This window comes from Geotrypetes seraphini, chromosome 3 (genome assembly GCF_902459505.1).
Source record: "Geotrypetes seraphini chromosome 3, aGeoSer1.1, whole genome shotgun sequence".
NCBI classification, from domain to species: domain Eukaryota; kingdom Metazoa; phylum Chordata; class Amphibia; order Gymnophiona; family Dermophiidae; genus Geotrypetes; species Geotrypetes seraphini.
In genome coordinates this window covers 372,349,721-372,375,962 of record NC_047086.1, presented here as the reverse complement: position 1 = coordinate 372,375,962, position 26,242 = coordinate 372,349,721, and the positions used below count along the sequence as shown (strand labels likewise).

The 26,242-nt window shown below is 44.8% G+C and overlaps 1 protein-coding gene across 2 annotated transcripts in view; it reads left to right on the top strand.

Annotated features, from left to right (window-relative positions):
* The window catches only part of XPO5 (exportin 5), a 149,803-nt gene that overhangs the window by 22,591 nt on the left and 100,970 nt on the right, over window positions 1-26,242 (top strand). The window contains exons 6-14 of one of the 2 annotated variants that reach the window (XM_033936608.1): window positions 840-866; window positions 11,492-11,677; window positions 11,859-11,935; window positions 14,046-14,145; window positions 14,389-14,472; window positions 16,008-16,133; window positions 17,777-17,867; window positions 22,778-22,906; window positions 24,150-24,265. In XM_033936608.1, the coding sequence (XP_033792499.1) occupies window positions 840-866; window positions 11,492-11,677; window positions 11,859-11,935; window positions 14,046-14,145; window positions 14,389-14,472; window positions 16,008-16,133; window positions 17,777-17,867; window positions 22,778-22,906; window positions 24,150-24,265 (936 nt within the window). The remainder of the gene's footprint in view (window positions 1-839; window positions 867-11,491; window positions 11,678-11,858; window positions 11,936-14,045; window positions 14,146-14,388; window positions 14,473-16,007; window positions 16,134-17,776; window positions 17,868-22,777; window positions 22,907-24,149; window positions 24,266-26,242) is intronic. The other variant, XM_033936609.1, reaches the window with a different exon arrangement.

Sequence of the window (26,242 nt, the reverse complement as noted above, 5' to 3'; positions counted from 1 at the left end):
ATTATGTAATACTAATAATAATTTTATTCTTATATACCACCATACCGAAAAGGTTCTAGGCGGTTCACAACAAATAAAATTGATACGTACAATGCAGATAAAATAAAACAAGTTAAATGAAAAAGAACTTTATTAAAAGTTAAAACAGAATGCATTAAGATACCAACCTATCAAATAGTTGTGTCTTTAGCAGTTTTCTAAAATCAGCATAAGAAGGAACCTCTAACATTATTTGTACAGATAAGGCAAGCAAAAGTATAGAATGAAAACCAAATATAAACTATACTGCATCACACAGATGAGGTCACAACACAGTCCTGCACCTCACAGAAGGAGGGGCTTGTTACTTGCCAGCAGGCCAGTTCTGGCACCTACTCAGTCCGAGGTGAATTCCAGTACAAATCTAGCTCCTCTGTTTTTTTGTTGTTGTTTTTTTTTTTTAAATCTTTATTGATTTTCAAACTTTGACAGTGCAATACAATTAACTGAACATAAAACACACTATTAATTACACAAGTAATACATAAAACAATCATTTTCTCCCACCCTCCTCTTTTCTATAATTGTGATTACTGATCGCCAAGCCTATTGATTTGTGTTAGCTCTCCCCTATGTATGAGACACAGATGAGTTGTTTGTCATGTGCAAAAGAGTGTTGAGATCACCCATAGGGCAGAGCTGATCTTTCACATACCTCTGCTTGTTTATTTCATAGCACTTTGACACACAAGCTAGTCAATAACTTTTACATTATAAAAGAGACCACATACCCTTTTCCCCACACAGTATGAGGCTCCTCAACAGCTGGATGATGAACCTTTTTTGTATTTCTTTTACAGAAAGGTGACCCTGGTCAAGAGTCTAAGGTAAGAATTGTGTCCTGTCCCAATCTATTAAGCTATTTTCCAGCCAAAAGCGGAGCTTGGTGGGCAGGAACTTGTTGCTGGTCTGCTTTTGGGCTTCACCACTTTGAAGATTCTTGGAAAGCCTAAAGCAAAGGGAGAAATACCATATATAATCGAATATAAGTCAATCCGAGTATAAGATGAAGTACCCTTTTTCCCCCCAAAAAGGAGGAAAAAAAGGTTGACTTGAATATAAGATGGGGGAGATGTTAATATTCATGTGCCCTGTCAGCATCTATGCCCTGCCACACCTTCCCTCACACCTTCCCTCCCTACCCTGCCAGGCTCTCCACCCTGTCCCCCCCTTCCCCATATCCTGCAGTCCTCTACTGAGCCTGTCGTATGACCTGGTGGTCCAGTAGTAGGCTGGGACAGGAGGGATCCCTCCCGTCCCTGCCGACAACAATCTTTTACCTCCATACCACCTTCCGCTCGCATTCCTTTGAACAGCTTTTTGAATCCCTGGTGGTTCAACTGTGTATTGGGCAGGAGCGAGCTTTCTGTACTCCTGGCTCGCACTGAGCCCCTCCCTCCCTGAATGGCTGCTTGAATTCTCACAGCCTAGCAGTGTATTGGGCAGGAGCGAGCTTTTTGAGCTCCTGCCTGGCCCTGAGCTGCTCCCTGAATGGCTGCCGCCAGTTTTCGCAAGTCCCATGAGTTCCCACCCCCACCCCCAGCATTTCCCTTCTGTGTTCATATTCTTCCCCATATCTAGCCATCTTCCCTCTGTGTTCATATGCCCTCCCATGTCTTGCATTGCGCCTCTATGCTCATTTACCGTCCCCCTTTTTTGTCCCTGTCCCTAAGCTCCCATCCATGCCCAACACCCCCCTTTGTTTTGTATATTTTCCTGTCTAGCTTCTCCCTTCTGCTCCCTTACTCTCGCTCCCTCTTTTCTCCCTCCCCTTGCAGTATTCAGTATTTCACTTCATCTTTCTTCATCCCCTTGGTTCAGCATCTTTCCTTTCCCCTCTCCTCCTTTCTGCAGGTCCAACATCTCTCTCACTTTCCTCCAGCTCCTGTCACCCCTCCCCCATAGGTCCAGCACCTCTCTCCCTTTCCTCCAGCTCCTGTCATCCCTCCCCCATGGATCCAGCACCTCTCTCCCTTTCCTCCTGCTCCTGTCACCCCTCCCCCATGGGTCCAGCACCTCTCTATATTCTTTCTAGCTCCAGTAACACCTCTTACTCCCTTTGCAAGTCCCTCTTAGGGGCTGGCTGGAGCTGGAGGGAAGAGACACTATCTCCCTTGCTCCCAAACCAAATCCAGCATCTCTTTCTCCCTTCTTTTTCCTTCAGCTCTGGAACCAGCCAGTCAGCTAACACCGACTCCACAGGTCATAGTGGCAGAATTTCCCCCCCCCCTATGCAAGTCCAGAAGCCCTCCTCCCATGAGTATAGCGGCAGTGGAACACAGTTTGATATCTGTAAACCTTCCTCCACAGCTCCTCTTGTGCCTATTTTACCATCAGGAGCCTCAGAATCTTCAGAAGCCTTCCTTCTTCTGAGTCCCTCGCTCATTGGCCTTTAATATCCATCATAGTGGTGGTAAATCTTCAGCTTGGAATGGGCCACCCTTGGCCTCTCTGCGGTTATTTAACAGCAGCCTTCAGAGGAGACATTGTTCCATATAAATTTCTCAGAAACTTGCTAATATCCATTTTCATTCTTTTGGAGGGAACCACTAGACTACCAGGGCAACCAACCCTTCTATGTTGCCTCCGACCTGGTGGCAAATTTCTCATGTACTCACATTAGAATATCCTGTGGACTTTTCTGCCTTGCCGTAGAATAGATAATAGTGTACCATCTACTTCACAAGTTAATTCAGGTATTAAACCCCTCTCTGTGTTGTTCCCCTGATGTGTGTGTTGAGCTCTTTTACCACATGCTTCTTCCCACAGTAATTTTCTGCATCGGCACAACAATAAGCACAATATTAGAAAGAAAATATCTTGTGACTAGTTTTTAGTAAAAAAAATTGAGTGGCTTGGGTTCCCTCGGGACAGATTTGGGAATCGCTGAGTTAGTGATAAGAAAACCCCCTATTTGAAGCCTATTCTAGGCACATTCTTAAGGAATATCACTTTGTTTGATTTTATTTGTCTTACTGAATTATGTATGTAATGATATGTAAACTGTTTATTTTAAAAATTTATATACCGTTTAAACCTAAATAAATAAAAATCATATTAGAGAATGATACATGGACAAAGTTTGTCCCTGTCCCCATCTTGTCCCTGCAAATTCAGTTAAAATTATTACTGTTTCTTCAGATTTACTTGGGTCCCCAACCCTATGTACTAAGACTACTACTACTTATTTTTATCCCAGGACAAGCAGGCATGATATTCTCACATGTGGGTGACGTCATCTACGGAGCCCCGATGCGGAAGCATTTTCAAGCAAACTTGATTGAAGATTTAAGTTTGCTCTGCTGCTCCACGCATGCGTGCCTTCCTGCTCCACTAGGGGGTGCATCCCCTCGTGGTCTCCAGTTCAAAATTTTCCGCGAGCCTAGAAGACGTGTTTTTCAGGCTCTGCCCCAACTGCCTTCTAGCACCGCGATTTTTTCTTGTTTTTTCACGATTAAGTCGCTGTGCGCGAATTCCTTACCTTTTTACTTGATTCCTGCTTCGTTTTCAACGACCCGGAGGCTTCCGGGTCCCCGTGGCCGCGTGGCTAATCGAGCCGCGGCTACTTTCGATTTAATGTCCCGGCCTATGACCGGCTTTAAAAAGTGCACCCGGTGCGAGCGGCTTCTTTCTCTCACAGACCCGCATCGCCGGTGCATCCTTTGCCTGGGGGCGACTCATCCAACCGACTCCTGCCCCCAGTGCGCTAATTTCCAAAACCGGGCCCTCCGCCGAAGAAAAGCCCGCATGGCGGATCTCTTCACCCCGGACCAACCCTCCACCTCGGCCTCGAGGTCGGCCCTGGCCTCGGCCCCAGCCTTGACCTCGGCCCCGGAAACCTCGGCATCGCCTCGAGACTCGACCCCGAAGTCCTCGGGACAACAGAAAGCCTCGGCTCCGGGTAAGTCCCCTCTTCCCTCTTCAGGTTTTGCAACAGCGAAGAAGCCAGCCTCGGGGACAACGGCGACGCATGGCGGAAGCCCCATGCTTACAGCCCCGTCCAAGCCCTCCAAGCCTTCGAGCCGTGCCTCCACCACACGGGAATACTCTGATACGAGGTCGCCCCCGGTGGAGCGCACTCAGGCAGTGGACATGCCTTCGATGCTGTCCGTGCCCGTCTTCCAGGACCTACTCCGAGCGATGATCACGTCGGAGCTGTCCGCTGCAATGGCCCAGTTTCAATCGGCCTCGACCTCGAATGTGCCAGACCAGCCTGAGCCTCACACCGAACAACCTCGAGGAAAGGTGCGCAATCCTCGCCGCATCCCATCCTCCTCGGACTCCTCGCCGAGACGCCCGAGACGTTCCCCCTCTGCGGACCGCCGAGGGGCAAAACGTCGGGCTAGAACGACAGAAACCTCGAACCGCCGTACCTCCAAGAAGGCCCGAGGTTCACCAGCCCTACGAGGCCGTTCTCCCACACCTCGTACAGGACCACTAAGGGTGGCTGAGTTATCACTCTCCAACCCGCGCATCCTCCGAACTCCCCCTCGGACACATTCTCCGAGGGAGTCCGGATCGGGGTCACCAATCCGACATAGATCGGTACCCCTAACCCCGGCATCCTCTCCGAGAGGCTCCTCGAGACGCCGAAGATCGACAACCCCGGAACACTCTCACAGTGCTTCCCCAACCTCGGAGCATGGATCAGAGCATGAACCTCGATACTCGAGGGAAGCCTCCTTATCCTTCTCCACCCGACGAATATCTCGTTCCCCGACCCCGCACGGGGCCCCGGGGACATCTCGCCCATCCTTCACTCGCTTTGTCCAAGACATGGGCCACGCATTGGACTTAGACCTCCAGTCCGACTCCAGATACTCGAAGGAGTACCTGGCGGAGCTGGATATGCCATCACTGCCCAGAGAGTCCCTTCGCTTACCACCTAACCCGGTACTCCAACAGGCCTTCTTCAGGAACCTGGAGACCCCCTACATGGTCACGGCCGTACCCTCCAAAATGGAGGCCAAGTACCGCACAGTACCTTACCCGGGATTCGAGCAACCACAGCTCTCCCACCAATCGCTGCTGGTGGAATCCTCCTTGAAAAAGGCTCACCCGTCCCGGGTCTCAGCAGCGGTCCCCCCAGGCCGAGAAGGCCGAACCCTGGACAAGTTCGGCAGGAGACTATACCAAAACGCAATGATGGCCTCTAGGGTGCAAAGCTACACTTTCACCTTCACATCATACCTCAAACATCTCATTGGACTATTGAGAGCCTTTGAGATTGACCTACCGGCCTCCCGGCAGGGAACGTTCAGCCTGCTTTTAGAGTCCCTCTCCAACCTGCGCCTTCACCTATTCCACGCGGCCTACGATGGCTTCGAACTCTCTTCCAGAGAAGCAGCCTTCGCTATCGCCATGCGCCGACTAGCTTGGCTGCGCCTGGTCGACATGGACCCCAACTTACAGGACCGGTTGGCTAACCTCCCCTGCATGGGAAAGGAATTGTTCGATGACACTATCGAGGCGGCGACAAAACGCCTCTCCGAACATGAACGCTCATTTGCCTCCCTTGTCCGGCAAAAGCCCAAACCGCCAGCGCCCAGGCCATACAGGGCCCCTCCGCGCCGCTACCCACAAAAGTCCACCCCTGCTTTCTCGCGGCCCCCACCCAGACGTCCGCAAGCCCATCACAGGGCCATGCCCAAGTCTCAACCGCCCGCGACCACCAAACCATCCCCGTCCTTTTGACGGGACACGCGGAAGGGGGCGGGCCCCCTCCGCCATAGTCCCAGGCCACCTTCCCATCGGAGGCCGACTCAAAGCCTTTTACCCTCGCTGGGAACAACTCACGTCGGACGCATGGGTCCTTGGCGTGATCTCATCAGGGTACTCTCTCAACTTTCGGGCCATTCCCCCGGACAATCCCCCAAGGAACTGCCCTCCCAACCGGACTCAGCTACCTCTACTCCTCTCCGAAGCTCGAGACCTGCTTCGCCTGAGAGCAGTGGAGAAGGTCCCCCCCGACCAACGGGGGAAGGGCTTCTACTCCCGTTACTTCCTGGTACCGAAAAAAACGGGAGACCTACGCCCAATACTAGACTTGAGACGCCTCAACAAATTCCTGGTACGGGAAAAGTTTCGGATGCTCTCACTACCAACACTCTACCCCCTGATCGACGAGGGCGACTGGCTCTGCTCCCTCGATCTCAAGGAGGCGTACACACATGTCCCAGTGCACCCCGCTCACCGCAAGTTTTTGCGTTTCCAAGTAGGGGACTGGCACCTACAATACCGAGTCCTCCCCTTCGGGCTAGCATCATCACCTCGGGTCTTCACCAAGTGCCTCGTGGTGGTAGCAGCAACCTTACGTTCCCAGGGCCTCCAGGTATTCCCCTACCTGGACGACTGGCTAATCAAAGCCCCGTCCAAAGAAGGGGTTATCTCAGCGACCCAACAGACTATTACCTACCTACAAAGTCTGGGGTTCGAAATAAACTTCCCAAAATCTCAACTACGCCCCTCGCAGTCCCTACAGTTCATCGGGGCCACGCTGGACACGGTTCGCCTCCGTTCCTTCCTCCCCCCTCCGCGCCTGGAGGCGTTAGTAAGTCTGAGCCGAAGGATCTCTCGGCTGACCTCAGTATCAGCTCGACAGATGATGACCCTTCTGGGCCACATGGCCTCCACCGTCCATGTCACACCATTCGCCCGCCTCCATCTGAGAATCCCTCAATGGACCCTGGCGTCCCAATGGCGTCAAGACCGGGACCCGATAGACCGCTCCGTGACAGTGACTCCTTCATTGCAACGATCGCTCCGCTGGTGGGCCGACTCTTCAAATCTTTCCAAAGGTTTGCTCTTCCTCACCCCACCCCACAGCAAGGTACTCACCACGGACTCGTCGGAGTACGCTTGGGGAGCCCATCTGGACGGCCTACGCACCCAAGGAATGTGGTCAGCACAAGACCGTCGCTGCCACATCAACGTGCTAGAACTTCGGGCCATCTACCTCGCAGCTGTAGCCTTCCAACACCTACTCCGCGACCGAGTGGTTCTCATCCGAACCGACAACCAAGTAGCGATGTACTACGTAAACAAACAAGGGGGCACAGGGTCTTGGCCCCTTTGTCGGGAAGCCCTACGCCTCTGGAAATGGGCAATCTCCAACAACACCTTCCTTCGGGCGGTGTACATACAAGGAGAACAAAACTGCCTGGCGGACAGACTCAGTCGCCTCCTCCAGCCACACGAGTGGTCACTACACTCTCAGCCCCTACGAGGAGTGTTCGAACGGTGGGGGACGCCTCAAATAGACCTGTTCGCGTCCCCTCACAATCACAAGCTGCCTCTCTTCTGCTCCCGGATATACTCCCCGGACCGACTCGAGGCCGACGCCTTCCTCCTCGACTGGGAGGGAAAGTTCCTGTACGCGTTCCCGCCGTTTCCGCTGATACTGCGGACCCTTGTCCACCTGAAAACAGTACAAGCCACCCTGATCCTGATTGCCCCTCGCTGGCCACGCCAGCCGTGGTTTTCCCTTCTACTTCAGCTCAGTGCTAGAGATCCACTGCCTCTGCCTCTGTTTCCCTCTCTACTGTCACAGGGTCAGGGTTCACTGTTACATCCCAATCTTCAATCTCTTCATCTGAATGCTTGGTTTCTCTCCCCCTGACTGCTCTCCCCGTGTCTCAATCAGTCAAGGAGATATTGGAGGCCTCTAGAAAAACCTCGACGAGAACCTGCTACTCCCAAAAGTGGACCAGATTCTCAACCTGGTGCTCCTCCCACAGCCAGGACCCGGTGTCGGTCCCCGTCCCCCTGGTCCTGGACTATCTACTTCAACTATCTCATTCCGGCCTAAAGACCAACTCCATTCGAGTACACCTCAGTGCGATTGCGGCCTTTCATCAGCCCCTGGAAGGGAAAGCCCTCTCGCTCCATCCCTTAGTCACTCGCTTCATGAAGGGTCTGCTGAACGTCCACCCCCCTCTCAAACCTCCCCCAGTGGTTTGGGACCTTAACGTGGTTCTGGCTCAACTAATGAAACCCCCATTTGAGCCCCTAGGCAAATGCCATCCAAAATTCCTCACTTGGAAGGTAATTTTCCTACTCGCGCTCACGTTCGCACGGCGGGTTAGTGAGCTACAAGCTCTGGTAGCGGACCCACCCTTCACGGTATTCCATCACGACAAGGTGGTACTCCGCACCCATCCAAAGTTCCTACCTAAAGTAGTGTCTGATTTCCATCTCAATCAGTCCATTGTCTTACCTGTGTTTTTTCCCAAGCCCCACTCTCACCCCGGAGAAGTGGCGCTCCACACTCTTGACTGCAAAAGAGCGTTGGCCTTTTACCTCCAACGCACTCAGCCACACCGGAAAGTCCCACAACTGTTCTTGTCCTTCGACCCAAACCGGTTAGGTCACCCAGTTTCCAAACGCACCTTGTCCAACTGGTTGGCCGATTGCATCTCCTTTTGCTACGCTCAGGCTGGTCTCGCGCTGCATGGTCGAGTAACGGGACACAAAGTCCGAGCGATGGCAGCCTCCGTAGCCTTCCTCAGGTCCACACCTATTGAGGAAATCTGCAAGGCTGCCACGTGGTCTTCGGTTCATACCTTCACCTCCCACTACTGTCTGGACTCCCTGTCCAGAAGCGATGGCCGATTCAGCCAATCGGTGTTGCGAAATCTATTTGCTTAAATTGCCAACTTCCCTCCATCCCTCTTCAGTAAGCTTGGAGGTCACCCACATGTGAGAATATCATGCCTGCTTGTCCTGGGATAAAGCACAGTTACTTACCGTAACAGGTGTTATCCAGGGACAGCAGGCATATATTCTCACAACCCGCCCACCTCCCCGAGGTTGGCTTCTTGGCTAGTTAAGTGAACTGGAGACCACGAGGGGATGCACCCCCTAGTGGAGCAGGAAGGCACGCATGCGTGGAGCAGCAGAGCAAACTTAAATCTTCAATCAAGTTTGCTTGAAAATGCTTCCGCATCGGGGCTCCGTAGATGACGTCACCCACATGTGAGAATATATGCCTGCTGTCCCTGGATAACACCTGTTACGGTAAGTAACTGTGCTTTATAACACTGCTAGACATAACACAGTACTGTACATTATAACATTCAAGACACAGTCCCTGCTCAGAAGAGCTTACAATCTACTCAACAGACACCTTGACAAATAGTGTTCATTAGGCTTGAATGCCTTACAGCAAGTGGGGGTTAGGAGTTAAAAGCAACCTTGAAGAAGTGGGCCTTGAACCTGGATTTGAATAAAGCCAAGGACAGAGCTTGACATAGAAACATGATGGCAGATAAAGGCCAAATGGCCCATCCGGTCTGCCCATCCGCAGTAACCATTATCTCTTCCTCTCTAAGAGATCCCACATGCTTATCCCAGGGGAGTCTGTTCCAGGCATAAGGTGCAGCAAAAGAGAGTCTGGAGTTGGTATCGGTGGAGATTTAACCGATGGACGGAATTCCCGGAGAGGAATATAGGGAGAGATTGAGAGATGCAGAGGAACTTGAATTGTATGTGGCAATGGATAAGGGAACCAGTAGAGTGATTTGAGGAAAGGCGTGATATGAGTATAGCAACTCTGTCAGACTATAAGTTGTGCGGCAGAATTTTGGATGGATTGAAAGGGAGAGAGGTGGTTATGAGAGAGATCTGTGAGAAGTAAATTGCAGTAGTCAAGGCAAGAGATAAGGGTTTTGGTGATGGTCTCTGAAAGGATGGGTTGGATTTTGGTGGTGATATAGAGAAAGAAGCAACGGGTCATTCTCTATAGCTCTTCCATTCTGAACTGGTAGGGTGGACATTTTAAGGAAGGATAAACATGGTTGTGTCAATTTTCTTATGTTGATTCCTATCATACTAATCTGAGTCCCTCCCTAATGTAGACTTTCTCCTTAGCATATTTCTGTTTGTTCAGTTTGCTGCAAGACTTTTTTTTTTTTTTTTGTCCTTTTTTTAAAGCAGTTGTGTTTGGGGTGGTTTTTGTTTGTTTGTGTTTTTGTTGGTTTTTGAGGGAAACCTTTTCTCAATGTTTTCCCAAATGGGCATATGGAGAGTCTGGAATCTCTCCACTCCACCTTGGAAGTAATGTTGGGGGGAAGGGGTTGACTGCTTTGTTTCAGATACAACTGAGATATCGGAGGCTTTATGGTGTACTGTATAGGGCAGAAAAGTTCAGAAGCCTTTTTCTACCTCCATCTGGTGGTAGATAGGCATAACCTCATGGACTCATGGAAAGAAAATTAGCAGGTGGGACCAAAGTTTTCCTTATTTGCCCCTTAACTGGTGCATTGAAACATCCAATTACTGTCAGCCCACTTCAGGCCAGGACACCATGGAAGACAGCTTTTATGATGGAAAGTTAAAATATTTCTAACTTTAAAACTGGTAAAACATTTCCAGGCTTTCATAAGTTAATATAGAAATTTGCCTGTAAGTCCATTGCAACTGCTGCAATTAATGCTTCCAGCCATAGGGTTGAGACATGTGGCTCCAGCTGCCATTCTTTCCTCCGCAGTTGCTATAGCTCTCTCTTCTGGAACTTATTCTCTGTCTATACCAAGCATATCAATCAATGACAGCACTGTATCCTTGCCCCTATTATCATTTCTGTCTGTCTCTCCAATGTGAAATTCTTCTTCTTGGCATTTAATGGCAAATCACATAAAAACATGGACCCAGAATAAAAACCTTATAGAAATAATAACATACTGTATCTGCTATTGCTGACATCACTGTCTCTCGCAGGTATCAGCTGAATAGTGGCATACCTTTCTTTGATACACAAATAAGGAATAGAAAGATATGGAATATTTATGGGATAGTTGAGAATGATCTTTATTGGATCACAGCTTTTTCTTGGCTTACAAACTTGTATGTTAAAACCTAATAACACACACTCAGCAGAATTGCATAGATTCAGCTTCCAATAATGCTGGAGAAGTTCATACGGTTCATACGGCTAAAAAACCAGCCGCATTTTTCTTCATGCTCCTACCAACAAAAGGCGGGCAAATATGGGGGGCCAGGCATTGAAGTTATTATGCACAAGGCACTTTAACAACACTTTTGCACTTTTCACCATTGTTTACATAAATTGCACAAGTTGCACAAGTATTCCATTGACGCTGCTATTGAACTGTATATTTGCCTGCCTTTTGTTGGTAGGAGCATGAAGAAAAATGCGGCTGGTATTTTAACCATATGAACTTCTCCAGCGTTATTGGAAGCTGAATCTATGCAATGCTGCTGAGAGTGTGTTATTAGGTTTTAACATACAAGTTTGTAAGCCAAGAAAAAGCTGTGATCCAATAAAGATTATTGTTAATTCATCACAGAGTACTAGAAAATTTATCCCTACTAGTAGTTACATAGTTGAGAATGACACATTTTTGGGATTAAAAAAAACCCATATTCTGCTGTAGCCTGTAGAATAAAGGAGGATGGAAAAGGTTATGACATCTGCCTTGTCATTTTCTCACAGGTCCAGGCTAACTGTCGTGTGGCGGTGGCAGTGTTGAACACTTTGGCTGGCTACATTGACTGGGTAGCTATGGTCCATATCACTGCAGATCAGTGCAAGCTGCTGGAGATGTTGTGCCTTCTGCTTAATGAGGTGGAGCTACAGGTGGAAGCTGCCGAATGTCTGCTGATTGCTGTTAGCAGGAAGGTGAGCATATCGCCAGGCAGCTGTCCTGTTCATATTTGGCTTATTTCAGAAATCGCTACATTTAGAGCTTCTTTGCTTTGAAAGCTACTGGGGGCTGTCTGTTTCCAGCAGTGTTGCAGTGGTTCATGGGAGCTCAGTGAAGTCGTATCATAGTGCAGGATTTTTCTTGTATTTAATCCAGGGAAAGCTGGAAGACAGGAAGCCGCTGATGGTCCTGTTTGAAGATGTGGCCATGCATTACATACTCTCTGCAGCACAGTGAGTACTCTTTTTAACTCACTGTCATCCTGGCTTAAGTCTAAAACAGAATGAAATGAAGTCATTTCATGGATTCAGTAAGTCATCAGAAAGACTGATTAGGAGGTCCCGAGAGGTTCCTACTACTATTCAGGCTTCTTCCAGATTAGTCTCTGAGGTAAACAGCTGCATGGGAACGGGCCTGTTGGGAATCCCATGGAATCTGTAGGAATCCCCTCCAGACTCAGGGGATCCTGTAGGGATGGAAGGAGTTCCCGCGGGAGCCTACATACCTTTGTCCTCAGTCCTGAGTTCTCATATCTCCTCTCCTGCGCTTCAACGGGCTGCCGGCAGGAGTTCTCCAATACTCTGCCGATGGTTGACTCGGAAGGCTTCTCTCTGATGTAAAGCGATCTGAAGGAGGGCTTCCCTCTGATGCATTTTATGTTGTAGGGAGGACTTCCGGGTCAGCCACCAACAGCGTGTAAGAGGAACAGATGCTGGGGGGATTGGGGGACGGGATGGGACAGATACTGCATGGGCTGGAAAGGTGGAAAGGGAGAGAAACATTTGCTGGCTGGGTGTGTGTGAACATGGTGGAGAGGAGGGAGGGAGAAATATTGGATGTTGTAGTGGACAGAGAAGGGTGAGACAGGGAGGCAGGTCAATCACCAGGGAGGCACCAGAAGCGTGTTTCTGTCCATGGAAGTACAGATTCTCTTCCGGTGGGTGGAAAGCCACATCGTGGTGCTTTTCGCAGTACACATGGCAGGAGTGGACAACGTACAGGTGGTTTATTTCAGCCATCAGACTTTGGACCCGGGAGAATGGTCCCTGTCCTAGAGAGCCTTCAGCTGTATAGTGGAACGATGGGGTCATCCAACGTTTGACCTCATGTTGTCAGCGGCCAACAAGAAGGTGGAATGATTCTTCAGCAGCCATCGCAAGGCAGGAAGCAAAAGCTTAAATGCATTAGTTCTGTCCTGGTCGCTGGAGGGTCTTCATGTTTTCCCTCTGTGGTCCATGATAGGCCGTCTGTTGAGACGGATCAAAGCGCACAAAGGTCAGGTGATTTTCATGGCGCACAACTGGCCAAGGTGACTGTGGTTTGTTGACCTGGTTTGTCTGGAGCAGGGTCTCAGATGTCCCTGTCATCCTTGTCTTCTTACGTAGAGCCCGATTGCACTCAGGATCCGGACCACTTTGGCCTTATGGCCTGGCTATTACACTCGTGGCTTTAGCCCACAGAGGGTATTCTTTGGGCTTGTTTGCTACTCTTGCGCAGCAAAAAAGTCAACTGTAGCAGCCTATGTGAAGGTTTAGAGATTTTATTGGTTGTGGTGCATCCAGAAGCATGAGGATCCAACTTTGCCATTGGTGCCTCTGATTATGGCGTTCCTCAGGATGGACTGGAAAAGGGTCTGACCATCGGTTCTCTGAAGGTTCAGATCACCGGTCTCTCTTGTTTGGGTCCTAAACCTTTGAGAGGCTCTGACCACTCGCCCTCTTATGGCTACACTGTCCAACTTGGATCAACCACCTCTGTGGTGTGTGTGTGTGTGTGTGTGTGTGATATCACTTAAGAATTTTGTGCAGCCCCCTGGCCAGTCAATAATTATAACAAAGCAGAAGATCAAAGGCAATTAAAGGGGGGAACTCCCCTATGAACTAATGAACCACCCAACAAAGGACCACAAACGAAGGATAAAGCCCTCCAGACTATAAAGTTCTACCAGGAATAATGAACTAATCAAAATCTTTATGCTTGAGAAGATAGAAAGCTGATGCTAAGAACCACAGGTGGGTTCTGGACTGGTCTGGAGGGAAGAAAATTGACAGGTAAGAAACTAATTTGCCTGTTATCTTCCCACCAGACCAGTCTCAAAACTGTATACAAAAGAAACTAAGTTTTACCTTCCCTTATAGACAACCCATCAGTAGTGAGTGGCATAGTAACTTTATCATATTTCTCAATGAAATTTATTTGACCTGTTTTTAGGAAGCCTAACTAGTAATATCAACATTATGTTTGCTTGAAGGGCAGGCATTCAGGTCTCTGTGTTCAGTGATGTACATTTGGGTCCCCCCACATCTGCTTGCTTGCACTCTGAAGTGCCTCTTTGTCTTACAGGGTGGCAAATGGAGAGGGTCTTGTGGAAAAGCATTATGTGTTTTTGAAGAGACTTTGTCAGGTCCTGTGTGCTTTGGGCAGCCAACTTTGTGCCTTGGTGGTAAGTTTCCATATCCCAGTGGCATTTAGGTTTGAATGGGGGGTGGTTTTGAACACTTGCTGGAAAAATCTCACCTTTTTTTTTAATTCTTTATCTTTTTTTTTTTTTAAAAATTCTTTAGAAAGCTCACTTTCTTATTGCTTGGCAGTAAATACTTTTTCAGTGTGGTTACAGCACCCGTATAGGCACAATCCTTTTACCTTTCTCCTGCACTAAGGAAGGCTCCTCTCTTCTGTTTGGTAGGGCTTGGATTATGATGTGGATGTTCCTGCCAATTTTGGGAAGTATCTTGATTCCTTTCTTGATTTCACAATACATCCCAGCCAGGTGAGTGACATGGTCTTTGTGCATATGCTTGTGTCTAGGGAGGAAAGAGTCTATGTTGCTAAATAGAAGAGAAACTTGCACTCCCATTTACTATTAGTTTCCAGAGGCATTTTATTGACTTACATTGTAGCTTAAAACAGTTTTTCAGCTTTATTTTTATTTGGGTTTATTAACTATCTTTCCATGAACAGATTCACCCAAACGGTTTATAGTACATTGAATAGTAATCAGGTACTCTTAAGTATTTTCCCTGTCTGTGCTGGCAGCCTCATACTGTACACACACTTACACACTCACTCACATTCACTCACTCACTCTCTCTCACACTCACACTGTCTCACACTCACTCACTCTCTCTCACACTCTCTCTCTCTCACACTCTCTCACTCACACTCTCTCACTCACTCTCTCTCTCTCACTCACTCTCTCTCACACTCACACTCTCTCTCACACTCACACTCTCTCTCACACTCACTCTCTCTCACACACTCACTCTCTCTCACACACTCATACTCTGAGACAAATAAAGTAATCCCCTGCAGTTTTTGCAGTTCTCAACCACTTTGAATTTCAATGAGAAATTTTTTTTGTAATATCTTAAGCCATATTGATGTTGACATTTTAGTGCTGTGTCAAAATAAATGATACATTTAATGTGTCAGAATTTCAGTTGCTGAGAACAGCAAAAAAAAAAAAAAAAAGTTTACATACCTCTGCCAGAATTTGTAAGATATGTATCATTCATGGAAAATTAATGATTTTGCAAAACATCAAATTAGTCAGGTGAAGCTATTTATTATCACAGAATGTTTCCTCCCTCTGATGTGAGATGGGCAAGGCACCTCTTCTCTGTATCCTACTTTCCATCTTAGTGATGGGAAAGGAGCCTAGTAATATAACAGATGACAACCAGAAAAGACAAATTGATTCTCATTTGCCTACAGTGCAAGGGGTAAGATACCACTCAACTTCCAAGACTGTTTTCCTTCCCTTTTGCACTGTATCATCTCAGGCATATGAGTGTGCAGTTTCCCCCATTTCATTCTCATACCCACATCTACTCATTTACATTTAACATGTTTTTTTGTAATAATCTAAGTAGTACAAATATTAGCATAGCTGTTCCCCAATTGCCCAAATATCTGGCTTTTTGGGATACATGCATTTTACCCAAGGGTCTAAAATTTCCTATTTCTGTTCATTCTGCTAGCTCCAGAGTTTATCAGTAGAGTTTTCCAAATAGACACGTAAGAATGTGCAGTTAGATTGTGCTGCTTCTATTTGTTTGCTTTTTATAGCCAAAGATGTTCTACACTTAACTCGCATTGTCTTAATGTTATAGGTCTCATCACTATTAACCTTTTAGATTTTTTTTTTTTGTTTGCTTTGTAGGCTTTCCTTGCTTCTTTAACATACTCGTCCACCTCTGTTAAATTTGATCTCTCTGTAGGGCAGTGACGAACTAGCCTAATGCATGATAAATACTATGGGATATTGATCCCTGCACCCCTAATTATTTACTACTTTGATTCCAGTTTTTGCGCTCCTCCACTCAGATCACCTGGGGAGCTCTCTTTAGGCATGAAGTCCTATCCCAGGATCCTTTGCTGAAAGCCACAGTTCCAAAGTATCTGCGTGCCTGTATGACCAACCTGGTGAAGGTAGGCTGTGATTGACCACACAGGGGTAAATTTCAGTAAAGGTTGCTAAAGGTTGAAAAAAGTGGGCAATAAGCTAGTATTCTGTAACAGCAGAGTTGCATGCTAAATCTGTTATGGAATACTAGCATAAGTCGGCAGTGACTCTACTGTTTGGCATAAATGGTGGTGCCTAAGCGTTGCAGTTGGATGCATAAATGCAACTATTCCATAAAGTGTGTTCAAGAATAGTTAGAATGCCCCGACGCATCCATACCTCTCCCATAAGAACATAAGAATAGCCTTACTGGGTCAGACCAATGGTCCATCCAGCCCAGTAGCCCATTCTCACAGTGGCCAATCCAGGTCACTAGTGTACCACCCAAGGAGTAGCAATATTCCATGCTACCGATAACGGGGCAAGCATTGGCTTCCCCCATGTCTTACTCAATAACAGACTATGGACTTTTCCTCCAGGAACTTATCCAAACCTCTCTTAAAACCAGCTACGCTATCTGCTCTTACCACATCCTCTGGGAACGCGTTCCAGAACTTAAGTATTCTCTGAGTGAAAACAAATTTCCTCCAATTGGTTTTAAAAGTATTTCCATATAACTTTATCAAGTGTCCCCTAGTCTTTGTAATTTTTTTTTTTTTTTAGGATCATAAATAAAGGAGGTTGTTTTATTTTGTTTTAAACATTTTTATTATTTTATTTAGTTACAATAGTGTAATACATTTAGATTGAAAATAACAAAATATAACAAAGAATACACTATCTCAAACAATAATATTATAGAATCATAGCTATACCCAACCCCTTTCCATCAATTATTAATATTGACAATATTAAACATCTTTATAATATGAAGATATGGTTGAATTTTTAATAATTTTTTTACTGCTGTTGAATAAAGATAGTTTGTGCATTGAATACGTGTAGTGCATATGTTACCTGGACTTACTGTGGAAAAACTGAAGGCAGGAATTTTTGATGGTCCACAGATAGTCAACTTATAAATGACACCCATTTCATAGCATCAGTGGATGAAATCGAATCATGTGCCTGGTTTTCATTTGTTCTTGTGAAAAACTTCCTTGGCAACAAAAAGGCAGACAACTACATGGTTAGCAGAGGATATACTCCTTTCATTTCAACAGGCTTGGCTGTAACAAAAGTCCATTATCTGCACAGTCACTTAAATCGCTTTCCAGAGAACCTTGGTGACTTAAGCAAAGAGCAAGGTGAAAGATTTCCCCAAGACATATACCAAGGAAGATGGGCAGACTATTATTGGAATTTTATTCACTATGGATATTCTGAAAACCAGACTGGCTAGGTGTGTCCTGAGAACTGGGTTGAGAACCATTGCCCTAAAATAACATATGGCTGTTGGCTGCAGTAAGCAAGTACTGAGTCCAGAAGTGTAAAGACTTATGCAAACCAGTTTTCTTTTGATTGCTTTGAAATATTTCTATAAAGAGGGGAAGTGTTTGAAAAGTGTAGTCTGCTGTGTATATCAGTGAAATAAACTGTAATGCATTTTGAATTGTATTTTTTAGACAGTAGAATGTGAAAAATGTGCTAGGATGCGAGGAATTTTTTTGCAAGGTGCTGTATATCCTAGTACTATATTTTTACTTTTGGTTTTCTTTTTGTCACCCAGGTAGGCTTTCCTTCTAAAACGGACAATGCCAGCTGTGTGTATTCTCGCTTTGATTTTGACAGCGATGAAGACTTCAATGCCTTCTTCAACTGTAAGTGCTTACACCTTCCAGAGAACATGCAGACTGCCTTGATTTCTCCTTTCAGTGTTAACCCCCCACCCCCGAGGGAAGTGACTGCCATAGTGTCTTCCTGCTGTGGTTTCAGTCCCCAGGGGATCAGAGGCTGCTCTCGTGGCTCCCTGCATAAATTGCAGCTTCTAGGGAACTTCACAGTGTCTCAGTGATGATGCCCCATCAGTAATTACATTCCCCAGGGGATATGTAGGCTGACTTGGTTTTCTCCTTCAGTGATTACGGCCCCTGGGGATTTTTGGGGCTTCACATTAAATTTTAATATAATAAATGCCAGCAGACAAATTCATAATTAGCCCATCTACTGTCCATTTTAGGATTTTCCACCTTGGATAGATGGACCTTTTAAATTTTCCGTATGCGACTACCACCAGCCTTTCATTACCCTGAGCTCTCAAACCATAACCTACCACTTTTCTCCATATCTTTCACAAAACGGATTGTGTGATATTTTAGATTTCTTAACAGCTGATGGTAAAATGCAATCTTATTCAGCATTATTGCAGAATCCCAGAGTATTGAGAACTGATTAGTATGCCTATCTGCAGATCTCACATTACATATAATCTTTATTAAAACTCAGCTGTTTGATAGGAACACTAAAAACTATGCAGACCCTTTTTATTTCTCCCCGTCTTGATCGGATTTCGATCTCTAGTTTACATAAAGTTCTTAATACCTTAGCCCCCCCCCCCCCCCCCCAAGACTTATTCTAACATAATAGCAAAATGGACATTAGACTTGAATATTACTATAAAGGAGCAAGAGTTAGTCTTTCTAATAACACAACTGCCGAAGGTGATGCACACTGCTAATTATAGAGAATACCATTTTAGAACCATTGTGAGAGCATATGGATCACAGACCCAATTTCATATGGGAGGGATAGATACATCATTTTGTATTAAATGTGGCTTATTCGTTATGATTATGTTCTCTTATCATAGCCTGTTGGCTTCTGGTATATTGGCGCAAAATGTTTAGGACGTTATTACACCAGATAGTATTACCTGCACCACTTATGGTTATTTTTGGGAAATTTTATAATAAGAGGTCAAATGTCTTTAGGTAAGCATCTCTTTTTGCAGAAAGCATGTATTGGGAAGAAACGTATTCTAACACTGGACACAAGATAGGCCTCCGTCTATTTGGCATTGGAGGAATTCATTGCATTGGTTGATGGTGTGGGAGGCTAGGGATGTGTGCTTAACATATAAATGGAAGAAATGTTTTTCATCAATGTGGGAACATTATATTTTGCTCCTAGGTAGAACAAGTAGTTTGGTCCTTAAGCTAAATTTGAGCCTTATTCAAATGAACATCCTATATTATTACTACTACTACATGTCTATAGCATTACTAGACACACACAGTGCTGTACATCAAAACATAGAGTCCCTGCTCAAAAGAGCTTACAGTCTAGTCAAGAGAGATAAACTGGACAAGAAGGTGCATCAATACACGGTGCTCAGGTGAGGGAATTGGAGGGAATTACAGGTGGTTATTATTGGACTGGGGGAGGGGGTAGTTTGTTATTTAGTAAGATTGTTATTGCTGCTGTGGTGGAGGGCTATCAGAGCACAAGCTCTCTACCACACTATTATTGCTTTTCAATTTTGGATGTACAGCTTTAAACACTAGTAGAACAACTTGGATTTGCTGTTTCTCAGTGGGATAGAAGTTGGTGGTTTGAACATACACATGAAACTTTATGTTTTATAAATTGTTTATTGATAACAGCTGTAAATTGAAAGAATGTTTTTGGAAAATTTAATAAAAAGATTAAAACATATACAACATTTTAATTTAATAAAATGATTAAAACACATACAATTCTGGAGCCCACACCTTCAAAAAGATATGATCAGGATGGAGTTGGTCCAGAGGAGAGCTACTAAAATGGTCAGTGGCCTTCAGCATAAGGTGTATGGAGACTGACTTAAAGATCTCAATATGTATACTTTGGAGGAAAGGCGGGACAGGGGAGATATGATAGAGATGTTTAAATACTTACGTGGTGTAAATGCACATGAAGCAAGTCTTTTAATTGAGAGGAAGCTCTGGAATGAGGGGAGCAAAGGATTAAAATGAAAGAGGATAGACTTAGAAATAACCTCATAAAATCCTTTTCATGGAAAGGGTGGTGAATGCTTGGAACGGCCTCCCAGTGGAGGTGGTGGAGAGGAAGAGGGTGTCTGAATTCAAAACAACTTGGGACAAGTATGTTGGATCTCTAAGGGAGTGGAGGGGATAGTAGATGACATGGTTGGGCAGATTAGATAGCCATATGGTCTTTATCTGCCTTCATTTTTCTATATGAAGGAATCTGGAATCTTCTTTTGCAACATGGCAAACAACCATTGGAGAACTACACATGCATGATAAAATTACAAAAAGGGTTGATTAGCATTTCCAACTGTAGCACCAGGTTGATGAATAATTAAAAGCCCATATGGGAGACTAATCGCTTTATGTACGATCCCTCCCATGTGCCTAAGATCAATATAATGTTATCAAAATAAAGGTATTACATACTGTTTCCACCATAGGTGACTTCAACTATCCGGGGATAGATTGGAACCTAGGCACCTCCAGCTGCAGTAAGGAGACCAAGTTCTGGATGCTGTAGGTCAGTGGTCTCAAACTCGCGGCCCGAGGGCCACATGCGGCCCGCCAGGTGCTGTTTTGAGGCCCTCAGCATGTTTATCATGTTTATCATAATCACAAAAGTAAAATAAAACAGTTTCTTGATCATATGTCTCTTTAGTTATAAATTACAATATTATTATTAAGACTTAGCCAAAAGGAAAGATTTATAAACTATAGAGTTTTACCTCATGCAAAATTGTCATTTCTTTAGTAAGACATTAACTATTTTTTCTGAGGCCCTCCAAGTACCTACAAATCCAAAATGTGGCCCTGCAAAGGGTTTGAGTTTGAGACCACTGCTGTAGGTGATTGCTTCCTGGAACAACTTGTCAAGGAAAATACGAGAGGAAATGCAATTCTGGACTTAATTTTAAATGGACTAAGAGGACCGGAACAAGGTATAGAAGTAGAAGGTACGCTGGGAAACAGTGATCACAATATGATCCACTTCAACCTGGACACAGGAACAAAAAATCGATCCAGAATGAAGGCCACGGCACTGAATTTCTGAAAAGGGAACTACGAAGGGATGAGAGTCATGGCGAGGAAGAAGATAAGCACTGTAAATACGCTAGAGCAAGCATGGTCCTTTTTTTAAGGGCACAGTCACCGAGGCGCAAAATCTATATACTGTAACCGCATATCAACAAGGGTTCCAAGAGGAAAAAGAACAAGGAACCTGCTTGGCTCACTGTTGTAGTGAAGGAAGTGATCAGAGAAAAGAAGACTTTGTTTAAGGAATGGAAAAGGACAAAAACGGACGAAAACTGGAAAAAGCACAAACACCATCAAAGCAAGTGCCATAAGGCGGTAAGAGGGACCAAAAGAGACTATGAGGAAAAAATAGCCAAGGAGGCAAAAAATTTTAAGCTGTTCTTTTGATATATTAAGGGGAAACGACCCATAAAGGAAGCAATGGGGCCGTTAGATGACCATGGAATAAAGGGAGTACTAAAGGAGGACAAAGCCATCGCTGAAAAACTGAACACATTTTTTTGCATCTGTATTTACCAAAGAGGATATATCCACTATACCAGAAGCCAATAGGCTATACACAGGAAACAAAGACGGGAAACTGACAGGGTTGACGGTAAGTCTAGAAGAGGTATGATAGGCTTAAAAACGATAAATCCCCAAGACCGGACGGCATCCATCCGAGGGTAATCAAGGAACTGAAAGGAGTTATAGCTGAACTGCTTCAACTAATAGCCAATCTGTCAATCAAATCAGGAAGGATTCCGGAAGACTGAAAGGATCCAGAGAAGGGCGGCAAAAATGGTTAAGGGACTGGAGGAGTTGCTGTACAATGAGAGGTTAGAGAAACTGGGCCTTTTCTCCCTTGAAAAGAGGAGACTGAGAGGGGACATGATCGAAACATTCAAGATAATGAAAATAATAGACTTAGTAGAGAGAGAGAGAGAGATTGTTCACCCTCTCCAAAGTGGAGAGAACGAGAGGGTACTCTCTAAAGTTAAAAGGGGATAGATTCCATACAAATGTAAGGAGGTTCTTCTTCACCCAGAGAGTGGTAGAAATCTGGAACGCTCTTCCAGAGACTATTATAAGAGAAAGCACTCGTCAGGGATTCAAGACAAGGTTAGAAAAGTTCCTGCTGAACCAGAATGTACGCAGGTAAGGCTAGACTCAAATAAGGTGCTGGTCTTTGACCTAAGGGCCGCCGCGTGAGTGGACTGCTGGGCACAATGGACCACTGGTCTGACCCAGCAGCAGCAATTTTTATGTTCTTATGTACCCTCATAAAGTTATGTGAATAGTGACAGAAATGCTCATCCTATTTGGTATATTATTATAAACAGGGAAAAAGACAAGGGGGGAATGTTAAGAAGGGCTTCTGGGAGGGAGAGAACTATTATGGAATATAAAGGACATAAAAGGGTAGCATACATTTTTGGTACAAAACATCCATCATAAAATACAATAACTATTTGAGCAAAAACCTGTACCCAATGTGTACTTCACTCACCCTGCAGTAGCTCCAGGACAGGACAACTTTGCTTCTGCAACTCCTTCAGAATCTATACCATGCTAGCCTGCTGTCACAACCTGCAGACCCTGAGACCCACCCAGATTCCTCACAGGAGTTGTGCTTAAATAGTTAATGATATTATTGGACATTCAGGTTGTTTTCTTGTTTGTAGGAGCAGATGCTTTTCTTTCTCTCTGAGGATCTTTAAAGTTTTGCTTTCTCTGTTTTCCAGCGTTCCGTGCCCAGCAAGGGGAAGTTGTAAGGATGGCGTGTCGTTTGGACCCAAAGACAGGCTTCCAGATGGCTATAGAATGGCTGAGGTTCCAACTGACAGCTCCCGTTGATGTTGGAACTTTGAACTGTAAGTTGTGTGATACTGAATAACTGATTTAAAATAATCTTGAGGTGCAGCCCAACTTCCTTCACATTGAAAAAAAGTTGGTGAACGTTGTGGGTTTGCTAACAGTACCTCATTAGCTAAGGTAGAAGGGAGGCTGGACCATCCAGTACCAGTGTTTGGCTAAATGAACGCCAAGATCCAACTCCATAGTTTAGAAGTCAGGAGGTATAGTGTTCTTGGGAACCTAGTGAGTGAAAAGTGACCTGATGGTTCAGAATGTAGAAGGTTATAACTGTGTAGCACTTTCAGTAGTAGCAGTCTCCAGAGAACTTCTGTTTTGCAGCCTTTTCTTCCATACTCAAAGGTTCATCAACAAACTCCTATCATACCAAACTGCTTCCCGGGATCCTGAACTTGGTCACATGGTCAAAATATCAGCTTCATATATGCATTTTTAAAAGCTTTTCAAAACTCACCTTTTCTCTAAAATTCCTGTAATATCTCTTAAGAAGTATACATATGTATATTTACTGTCAAATAGTTGATGTCTATTATATTGGAACTCAATGACAATGGTCAGTCCATCTCTTTTGTAAACCGTATAGAACTTGAAAGGCTTTTCTGATAGATATAGATATATATATATATATATATATATAGATATATAGATATATATATGTGTGGTGTGTAATGCGTTATCTAATTCTAGTTAGAAGCTCCCACTTCACCCTTCCATGGTTAGAAAGACTATTACAACCCTTAACTGTCTTGAGCTTTTCATCCTGGACTAATTGTTAATAGATTAATGTTGTAGAACTTTCTTCCACAGCTGCTTAGTCTTAGCTTCATATTTTCTCATTTCCCTGAAAAGATAGGAGCCCTAATTGTGGGCCAATTCAGACTGAGAAAAAAAATCATCTATGTAGTTTGCTTTCTTTTGTAAGGGGTGGTGGAGCAAAGGATAAGGAAGTCATATTGGTAGTGGAGGAGGAGGACCAATTCAGCATTAGTAATTGCAACATTTTGGTGAGCGCTGCCCCCATGCCCATCTTGCTTTTCCTATGGATGCAGGTGTTGGTGGTAGAGCAACCTTTTGTCAGTTTTTCAGCAGTTGGGAGCACTGAATTCACAGTTCTGTTTCTGCAGAAATCTGAGCCTTCGTGTAGTCATTGGGTTATCTGCTTTGAAATGTTTTATAGAATGGGGAGGATCATTCATTCTTGGAGCTTATGTTTTGATAGACTTCTTTCCCATCTCCCCCCAGCCAAGACTGGAGAAGGTCTTTGTTCCATCTTCTCCCCTTCCTTTGTGCAGTGGGATGCGATGACCTTCTTTTCTGAGAGCGTCATTAGCCAGATGTTCCGGACTTTGAATAAAGAGGTATGTGTTATGGGAAGTGACTCCTCCCTTCTCCCTATGCCCAACCTTTTCTTCTGTGTGCAGCCTTTGCTTTTGCCTGGGGGAGACAGTCATCAGTTCTTTTGCCTTATTCTTACAGAAGAAATCAGTAGCAGGGGTAGGGCTTGTAATATGTGTGAAGAAACCTATTCTGTTCCAATTTGTGTCTCAGGCAGGAGTGTTCCAAGCCAGAATTGTGTTCCTGCCCTATATGTTGTGCCACAGCCACTGCATGAGAGATGATGGATGGGGAAGCAATTTTTGCATTCCCTTCCCCCTATTTTCCTTGGGCCCTGTACAACTGTACCACCTGTACAGCTCTCAGGATGGCCCTGGTCTCAGAATGAGAATACATTCTCTGCCTTGAAAGGAGGTAGTCATGCAGGTACCTTGAAAAGGGTGGCAATTTAGTGAATGAAGCATCAAGCTGCCACTTGGAAGGTTATGCAGAGCCAGAGAGCAGACGTGTGCTTGTCTATAGGTCTTAGTTATAGAGCTGATAATGTGTCAACAGTATTGGATGGGTCATGTGGGTTACAGGTCAGTGCCTGTGACTCACAATAAAATTATATTTATTTACTTACCTGCTTCCTTGGAGATTAGTGGCCCTGATGATCGCTGTAGTGTATGCTTGTGGCTTGGCCATCCTGCCATTGGATTTAAGTGGGGTAGTGGAATGCTACTGCTGAAGGACTGAGCTCTGCTGCCTGATGCAGAATGTAGCTGGCTGCAGGGAGGCAATTTACCATGAATCCTCGAACCTGCCACCGGAAATGCATGCTCGACTTAGCCTTGCCTTGCAACACTGCCTTGGCCATATCACAATACAGTATTGCATCCAATTCATGGGCTCAATTTATGAATTTTTTAAATCTGGAATTTATTAAAAATTTTTGCTCAAAACATACATCAACGAAGTACAAAACCATCAATATACAAATACAAAAGCATAACCTTCCCAATCCAACCCTTTCCCCCCCCATCTCATCTGCTTAGTCAAACACTAAAGGAGTTCAGATACTATAAAAATGGTCCTTTAAAGAAGGAAAACAGTGGGCACCCGAAAGATCGAATGATATAGTCAAATAATCAAATAATAAAGTCTCTGAAGAATATAAAGATTGTCCACTAACTTGAAGATTTGTACCAGTCCTCAAAAGGATTTCCCGTGCTTTTCAAAAGCAGAAAAATATGATTGTGTTGGATAGTGGCCAATTTGCTAAGGTAGAATGCGTGCCAAAACTTAGCAGGGAGTATATCAAAGTCTGGAAGAGATGCGGTAGTCCAAAACTTAGCAATATCTCTCCTAACAACATCTAGGCAAACCCTCAAACCTTGAATTGAGAGTCTGGCATCTCCTGTGGCTGCAATTCTAATAAAAATAATTTGAGGTCCAGTGAAGTTTCAAGTTTTTGTTAAAATTTGATAAAACGCTAATCAGTTTAAAAATTAAAAATTTAAATGGGGAACAATTAACTCATTAGTGACATGACATTACTTAGATAAATACAATTTTGAAAGAAAAGAGTACAATTAAGGTTAAACAAGAGGGAAATGGACAGAATCATGTCAATGCTGAATACAAGTAAAACTGAATTTGACAAGGAAGGACCCAGAGATCATTTAGCAATCATAGGCATCTTTAAATAAGAAGCTTTAAAGGTTGCCCTTAAATTTATCTAAGTTCTTCTCAGACCTTAAATGTAATGGTAACAAATTCCATATTGTAGGGGTTATAGTTGCGAATGAAGTAGCCATATGTGTACTAACGATTTTTAAGGATGGGATATGAAGAAGGTGCTGAGAGGCAGATTATGAGGTATAAGGAACTTATGAATAAAAGCAGGTTCCTTGGAGTTCATAGTTTTAAAGGAGATTAAAGCAATTTTATAAGTAATGCGATGGTGGATTGGTAACCAGTGTGCACTTTTTAGCAAAGGAGTGACTTGGTCAAATTTT